This window comes from Pecten maximus, chromosome 12, assembly GCF_902652985.1.
Source record: "Pecten maximus chromosome 12, xPecMax1.1, whole genome shotgun sequence".
NCBI lineage: Eukaryota > Metazoa > Mollusca > Bivalvia > Pectinida > Pectinidae > Pecten > Pecten maximus.
Window position 1 is genome coordinate 2,820,646 of NC_047026.1, and position 9,429 is coordinate 2,830,074.

Sequence of the window (9,429 nt, forward strand, 5' to 3'; positions counted from 1 at the left end):
TTGATTCAGATATCAGATTTGTCACCAAAACTATTTGAGTCTAAACACAAAATATTTATTTGAGCATGAGTACATGATTATTGGCCCAGGTGTTCTGTAGTGGTCAGGGTCTCAATGATTCCAGCCATGTCAATCTATGTCAAATCTGAACTGTATCAGTTCATAAAAATGAAACTTATTGTTAGAAAAAAAATGTTTTATTTTACTTCTTAATTTGATTCTATAGACAACATGATTAGACATCTTTATATCAATATTGAATTGTCTTATTTGCAGAGATGGGGTATTGAAGATGTGGCATAAATCTAGTGATTCCAGTACACCAAATTGTGCCATGTCGTTACAGGTAAGATAGATTTAGTTATTTCGTTACAGGTAAGATAGATTTTGTTATATTCGTTACAGGTAAGATAGATTGTGTCGTGTCGTTACAGGTAAGAACGATTTTGTTATGTCATTACAGGTAAGATAGATTTGTCATTTTGTTACAGGTAAGATAGATTTTGTTATGTTGTTACAGGTAAGATAGATTTTGTCATGTCATTACAGATTAGAGAGTTTTTGTCGTATAGTTACAGATAAAACACTTAACTGAATTTAGCCTCTAAATAAATGGTAAGAATGAATGACCAAGATTCAACTCCCCAATTTGCCATGAAAAAGGTCACTTACCCAACCCCGTGGAAGATTTACCATATTATGTAATTTTTGTGAAACACAGTTTTGTAGTTAGATAATGATTCCTAATAATGTAAAATGGTTTAATCCCTGCGATAAAAGTATGATAAATCTTTGTTTAGGCCCACAAGAAATCTGTCAATGCAGCCTGTTTCCTGGCACCCAACATTTTCGTTACTGGAGGAGACGACGGCCAGATCATTGTATGGAACATTTACAAAAAGACCCGATCTGGTCAAATGTAAGTACATAAATAATAGAAGGGAGAGAAAAATGGAACACCCTGAGAATTGATTTCTACTTTAACAGTATAAAGATGGAATTAACCTTTAACATAAGATAATTACATGTATTGCATCTTCATTTGTATTGAACACATTTTAGATTTTTATCTTTGAAGATTTTAGTTTAACTTTGATGTAATTCTACGTTGTCAGCACTTTAAAATGTATTTCTGTAATGTGCAATCGTAAAGAATTTAATTATAGTGATATGCCATAAAAAATCACAAAAACAATATTTTTCATTTTGTAGATAATAAAATATTTCTTTTTTTGTTTGGACAGTGTACCTTTATGTCAGAAGCATAAAGTTTTCTCTACCATATCACCTGTCACTGCCTTGGCCACGTCTTCCGAGCTAGATTCTAACGCGGGTCATATATTCGTGTCAGGAGAATGGTGTGGAAAACTGACTGTCTGGAACACAGCACAGCAGAACAAATTGTCTGAAAGGTAAATGAAAACAGTCCCTCTGGAGTTGTATTTGATAAGGATAAATATAATGTAAGGGTTTGTAAAAGGTCCTGAAGGTTAGATGTTAAAATACTCTTTAAAGAATAAATTATCTGGAAAGTTAACTTCATGCAAATCTTTTTTTGTTCGTATCGTGCCGTTATTTTTATGGATTTTGTGGTCATTAAAATGTTTGTACATTTTTGTATCTGGATTTGTAGAGTAAATACTTTGCTGACTCTCTGCAGAATAAATTCCTATGTTGTGTTAAATTTGATTTTGCCTTTTGACAGCTTTGACTTTGGTAAATCTGATTGGATACTCGGAATTAAGTTCAGGACAAGTACAGCCACGCCCACTTTCCATGTTGCCACGGCGAATGGCTATGTGTGTAGAGGCACAATGAACAAGGTAAGATGCCACTTTTTAAGCGCTAGAAACTATTTTATCCTGATTCTCGATCTCCTCATCCCGAGGAATTCTTTAACACTACATTATAGAGCTCACTTGTGTTTCCATGGTAACAAACATTAATGTGTAATAACACTATTGTGATCATAAACAAAGATGTCACATGATCGTATGGTGGAAAAAAATATGCAGTATCGTGCATAGTACAGGAAAATGTCTTGCTATGTAGAATTTTACCTTGAAATAAATGCTAATGAATTGTAACTCTGTAAAGGACGGTTTGAAAAGAATTGTATCTGTGCGATTCCGCTCTGCCAAAAAACCTCATGCTTAAATTCTAGAAGAAAAAACAAACTTTTCAATACAATCGAGAGGGAAACCAAAGTACATTTCACGTTTTTGGACATGATTAAGCGGTCATTGGTCGGGTTAGCTGGGTGGTCGTTTAGAAGGGGTAATTTATTGTTGGAAAACGTCGGTGAACGAAAAAATTGGTCGCATACAAGGGGTGGTCGTTCATGAGAGTGGTCGTAAATAGAGGGACCACTGTATCTGTGTCATATATAATGATATAAAATATTATCCCAACATGAAATTTTTGTGACAGAAAATTTACTAAAACATATCAACTTTTACATTTTAGCTCGGACAGAAGCTGACATCTGTCGACTCGTATTATATTCCCCCGGCGTCCAGCGTCCCCGTACACAGACAGGTACCAGTGAGAATTCTAGGTCTGACAACCAGTAACAATGACAGCTATGCCGTCACTTCTACTGGGCAGATCAGTACTAGTAAAAGACAAATGAACAGCCACACAGAAACCAAGGTAGGGTTTCCAACATTACGCTGCATACTTTTTATTCAGTGGTTCATACTTTCAGAGTTATCATAGTTTGAAGGGTTTTTGTGGGTTTGTTTTTTTTTTTTTTTTTGCAGAAATCATTAAATGGACCAAATTTTTCTCAAAATTATGTTCTGTTTTCAAAGTCTGAAAGTATATACATCTATTTTGAGCAAACTTCGAAAAGATTAAACAAAAAAGAAGTAATAATAATCCATCTTGGAAATATTTTTTACAGTATCCTCCTAGATTAATATGAAAGGCCTGAAGAAGAGTATCAACTCACCCAAAAATACTCTAGATCAATTTGTGCCACAGCAAATAAAAACTAAATAAATATTTTGAGTTTAGAAGACACAATCACATACTAGGCAATGTTCTGTACCTATATCCTGAATTTTCAGCTTTCTTTTACCAAAGTAACTAAATATATATATCCATGCTAGATTTTGATTCTGTACATCTACTCTACAGATCCACAGTGCTGCCGTTACTTGTGTTGCAACCTCAGAACAGTTTGTATTCACTGGAGCGCACGACTGCACTGTCAAAGTCTGGCGTCGACAAGATAGTAAGCTCAAACAGGTGAGTGTTTGAAATAAGCCATTTTGAATTTAAAGTTTAATGCTATAGCTGTTTGTCAGAGGAGATCTGTATAACTTTTAGCCTTTAGTTGAGCATTCGAGCATTGAGGAAAGCATTGGGTTCTGTCCCCTGGCAGAGATATACAGGAGTCTGTAAATGATTGCTACCCCTGCTTAACGCTCAGTATATTGAGAGAGTGAGATAACTGCTCCGTCCATTGTTAGTGTGATTTGATTGAGTGGGGTGTCCTGCTGGTTGTATTTGCCTCTATGGTTCAGTGAGGTAGCACTATAAAGTTGATGTCAATTCCACACTATAACGAGGAGACAAACACGAACATACTGCGTCCTTCCAAACACAACATGTACACATACACAACATGCACACATACACAACATGTACACATACACGACATGTACACATACACAACATGTACACATACACGACATGTACACATACACAACATGTACACATACACGACATGTACACATACACGACATGTACACATACACAACATGTACCCATACACATCATGTACACATACACGACATGTACACATACACGACATGTACACATACATGTACACATACCGACATGTACATATACACGACATGTACACATACACAACATGTACACATACACAACATGTACACATACACGACATGTACATACACCATGTACACAAAACCGACATGTTCACATACACACTTACACAGACACGACTGTAACACATACACAACAATGTACACATACACGACATGTATCACATACACAACATGTCACTACACGACATGTACACATACACACGACACTAGTACACACACGACATGTACGGACGATGTGACCATACCAACATACACCACCATGTACACATACACGACTGTACACATACACGACATGTACACGACATGTACACATACACAACATGTACACATACACAACATACACAACATGTACACATACACCAAACATGTACACATACACGACATGTACACATACACAACATACACAACATGTACACATACACGACATGTACACACGACATGTACACATCACCAACATACACCAATGTACACATGACACGGACATGTACACATACACGACATGTACACATACACGACATGTACACATACACAACATGTACACATACACAACATACACAACATGTACACATACACAACATGTACACATACACGACATGTATATACAATTATTTCTCACACATTAAAAGCTGTCCTTAATTGACCTGGTGGTTAAACAATACAAAACCTAACTTCATCAAATTTGATATGTAAGTTCCTCTTGGTGTGTTTGTTTAATTTGTTTCGAAAGAAGGGAAGAAGAAATAGCCTTATAGGATTTTAAAATTTGATTATTGTAGAAGCTCTTTTGATCACTCGTTGTCCTCCATATTTAGGCCCTCAGAATTATTATGAAGTCCAATTGCAAGCTGCCAGTTTTAGAAAGTAAATTAAATGTAAAAATTTGTTATAAACTGCATTGTAATTTAAGGTAATGGGCAATATGACCACCCATTGTATTACAGGAAAATAACATGAGCCTTGCTAGTGATTCTATTCAAATCGCCCTTGATCTCTGATCTCCACTCGATTTGCACTCTTCTCGGAAGAGAAGCCTTCTAAGAAGATTGCATTCCGTTATATATAAATCGAGTAAACCAGAAGAAAATAATCCAAAACAAACAAGTTTTTAAGATAAATCTTCCAGCTTTGAGACGGAAGAGGTAGAAGATCTTCCAGAAGCAGAAGAGCTACAAATCGAGTGACCGGAAGTGATATTGTAGAAGGAGAAGAGTGCAAATCGAGTGGGGCTCCGGTCCGCCGTCTGACTGTCTCTTGTCCGTCTGTAAACAATCCTTGTTATCGCTATTTCTTAGAAAGTTCTTCATGAATCTTTCTCATATTTCATATGTAGGTTATCCTTAGTCTCAAGTTGTGCACATTGAATTTTGAAACTGAGTGGAAAACAAGATGGCTGACAGGAGGTCATTTTGAATTTTAACAGCTTGATTATATCTCTGAAATCTCGTTAAAGATCTTGCTCTAATTTCTTATGTAGGCTTGTATTGTTTCAATTAAGAGGACAAAAGGCAGGTGATAAAGTAGCGAAAATGTCAGTCTGACAGAGATCCAATTAAGATATTTCAATGGTGGGCACCAAGATCCCTATCAGATCTCTCTTTCATCTTTCTGTAATGCGATGGGTACAGGGCATCCAGAAGACCGTTGAGAGTATGTTTTTGACTCTCCAAAATCAGATTTGACTCTTGACTTTGGAGGAGCATGTCTTTTTGACATAATGTTTTAACTCTTCAGATTTCTGAGAAATAGTGATCTGACTTCTGAAATTGCTAAAAATCAAGGGTCAACTGGATGCTGTGGGGTAGTTGTAACCCGAATGGGAATGCTGTTTAGGTTTTTAGCAAATTTATCAACGGCATTTTCACACGACTATGTGGCTCACTTTATCACCCCTATGGAGATGTTCTTGACCTGGTATGTTTGTACAGGTATTATTACTTACCTAAATTTGCAAGTCACACCTGAGAAATATTTATGTTTATAATCTCGCGGGCGATAAAAATGAAAGTAATAAATTCCTAAAAATCTGTTGAAGATTCAATTGTATTATGATATGATTTGCCTCCATTGTTGAAGTACTACATGTACAGTGACATCAATAAAATGCTTGTTGAAGAGATATTGTCTGTCTCTGGTTGTTGACATTGATTTCATGGCAAACTGCCCAGTGTATTATTTGCATTAAGATTGTTGATTGTAAATCTGACATGATCGACGGGTCTGTAAATATTTTGAATTTTTGACACAATTGTCTTCACCCATTTAAGTGATAGTACAATGTTTCTGTATCGCTATAGCTCAGTTTATATCTGTTTATAAATTTAGACTTTCAAAACTTAAGGCATACATCAGTTTTATGATTTTTGAAAATTTGGGCCAGCATCTTTTTATGAACTTTGACCTTTGACTCTGCTGTAGATACTGTGGGTATACATCTTTGAAACATGAAATGCATTAGTGGTGATATAACATTAATTCCCCCAAAAAAGTTTGATTAAACTATTTTTTTTGCAGAAGATATTGTCCTGTGTTGATTTCTCGTACTTGTTGGAGATCTCATTCTGAAGTTTTCTGTTGGTTTCTTTGAAACTTAGTAGGTTTTAAAATCATGATATGAAGTTTAGTTTAATGAGTTTGGAGACTTTTGATTACCTGTTTTCCTCAAACAGTTAGAACATTTTAAATTGACTTTGTAGTGAAATTAAGGTACAATTTATAGCACGCCAGAGTTAGAACATATTAAATTGACTTTGTAGTGAAATTAAGGTACAATTTATAGCACGCCAGTTAACCACTCTTAAGGTGATTCAAATTCTTATTTCATTGTTAGATAGTACATAATAGTATATAACAATAGATGAGCACCTGTTGTTCTGCCCCGCGGATCCTTTGTTGATTTTGCTCTTCTTTCTGACCTTTGACACTGATGATGTAAGATGCTGTAGGTATACATACCGTTATATATATTTATGATGTATGACTTTTGACCTTTGACACAGATAATGTAAGATGCTGTAGGTATGCGTACGGTATGTATTTATGATGTATGACTGACCTTTGACACAGATAATGTAGGTATGTGTACTGGTATGTATTTATGATGTATGACTGTGTCCTTTGACACAGATAATGTATTTATGATGTATGACTGTGACCTTTGACACAGATAATGCAGGTATACATACCGTTATATATTTATGATGTATGACTTTTGACCTTTGACACAGATAATGTAAGAAGCTGTAGGTATGCGTACCGGTATATATTTATGATGTATGACTGTGACCTTTGACACAGATAATGTAGGTATGCGTACCGGTATATATTTATGATGTATGACTGTGATGATGTAGACCTGTTTACAGTCAAACCTCATTATCTTGAACTCTGATAACTCTATGACTCTGCTTAACTTAGTATTTCAGTATCTGAAGGTAAAATTTATATGTAAAACATATTTGGGGTTAACAGACCAATATTTGTTTACAACATTTGACATAGAACTTCTTGGTTGATCTGTGAACTTTGTCTTTTGACAATGTGGATGTACATCTATGCTTAAATCTCTGCATGTTGAACATGGATCTATTTTTACTTTTGTCCCTGGTCCTGTCATCCTTAAATGACCTTATAATTTTCTTTGGATGTTCGACAATGGGACAAAATCTAACCCTTATTGTATATACAGGAACATTTGAGTATTTTTGACCTTCAACTCTGTATATATACAGGTACATTTGAGTATTTCTGACCTTTGACACTGTATACATGTACATTTGAGTATTTTCGACCTTGACACTGTATATATACAGGTACATTTGAGTATTTCTGACCTTTGACACTGTATACATGTACATTTGAGTATTTTCGACCTTCGACTCTGTATATATACAGGTACATTTGAGTATTTCTGACCTTTGACACTGTATACATGTACATTTGAGTATTTTCGACCTTGACACTGTATATATACAGGTACATTTGAGTATTTCTGACCTTTGACACTGTATACATGTACATTTGAGTATTTTCGACCTTCGACACTATATACATGTACATTTGAGTATTTTTGACCTTGACACTATTTACGAGTACATTTGAGTATTTTCGACCTTTGACACTGTATTCATGTACATTTGAGTATTTTCGACCTTTGACACTATATACATGTACATTTGAGTATTTCCGACCTTTGACGTACACTATACATATACATCAGTAATTTCAAACCTTCGTCAATATATACAGCCATTTCTAACCATTGCTTCTGTATGGTGTTATAGGTCGGCCTGTTCTTCTGTCCGGCCCCTGTCGAGAGCTTAGTCGTAACCAACCAATCAGAATCCACGACAGAGAAATCCATGGTTCGTCTGGTTTGCGGTGACCAGTTGGGAAACATCCACTACCTCACCTGGCGACAATAGACACAGGTAACAACAAACGGCTGGAAGTAACCAATAAAATGAACAAGGATTACCGTACAGTTCGCAGTTTGGTGGAAGTGATGTACGGTCCGCAGTTTGGTTGTTGAAATCATTGGCATGGCTCATGTACCAAACCCTAAATTATCACCAGGTACTAAACATAACATGAAAATTATCACTAAAGGAAAAATATCATGATTGTCCGACGTCTGCTCCAAGGTGTTCCTTGTAGCCATGGCAATATATATATATAATATATAATCCCCTGAAGAGCGGCACAATGTAGCCGCGAAAGTACTAGGGAGACAGCAGATCTGTGTTTGACTTTTTTATTTTATCATATATATATATAAGTAATCCCTGTACATAACTGTGATATGTCAACACCTACAACCCAGCCTTTCTGTTGAAATTGTATTTCACAAACAATTGTTATTGTCTCTGAAAATATTAGATGTTGTTTCTTCTGAATTTTACTTTGTTTTGTTTTGTGAGGGGCCACGGTGGCCTAGTCGTTAAGGTGTTCCGACACTTTATCACTAGCCCTCCACCTCTGGGTTGCGAGTTCGAAACCTAAGTGGGGCAGTTGCCTGGTACTGACCGTAGGCCGGAGGTTTTTCTCCAGGTACTCTGGCTTTCCTCCACCTCCAAAACCTGGCACGTCCTTAAATGACCCTGGCTGTTAATAGGACGTTAAACACAAACAAACGAACAAAATTGTTTTGTTAGACTAAGACATTTACCTACAGTGATCATATATATCGGGCCCCTGCTTCATAATTTTTCTGGATTTAAGGAAAAAATCACAGATTAGGAACATTTCTTGAATTAATTATGCAATACTTTTCTATGGGAATTTATATTGTTGAAACCAGGGCCTATAAACTAAAGCGGAAAGGCTGGTTTGACTGGTCAAAAAGTTACAAGGGCCTGTACATTTATATTGTATTATTATAGTTAAGACATTTGCATTTAGATAACATTCTACTCAACATTTTAAAAATACAGTGACATTCGTGTAATGCCATAAATGAATATTGACTTTATTTATGTTTTGTTTTTTTTTCACTTTATTTAATCTATTTTTTATAGCCTTGTACCCTATTTTCAGTTCCTGGTCTGGAACATCTGTGACATTATAAATTAATTAA

The 9,429-nt window shown here is 35.6% G+C and overlaps 1 protein-coding gene across 1 annotated transcript in view; it reads left to right on the forward strand.

Annotated features, from left to right (window-relative positions):
* Positions 1-8,823, forward strand: part of LOC117339645 (telomerase protein component 1-like) — a 60,322-nt gene extending 51,499 nt beyond the window's left edge. Inside the window, 7 exon segments of the mRNA XM_033901353.1 lie at positions 277-346; positions 801-919; positions 1,245-1,412; positions 1,706-1,823; positions 2,467-2,652; positions 3,142-3,252; positions 8,138-8,823. Of these exon segments, the coding sequence (XP_033757244.1) occupies positions 277-346; positions 801-919; positions 1,245-1,412; positions 1,706-1,823; positions 2,467-2,652; positions 3,142-3,252; positions 8,138-8,278 (913 nt within the window). The 3' untranslated portion in view covers positions 8,279-8,823.
* The last annotated feature ends 606 nt before the right edge of the window (positions 8,824-9,429 follow it).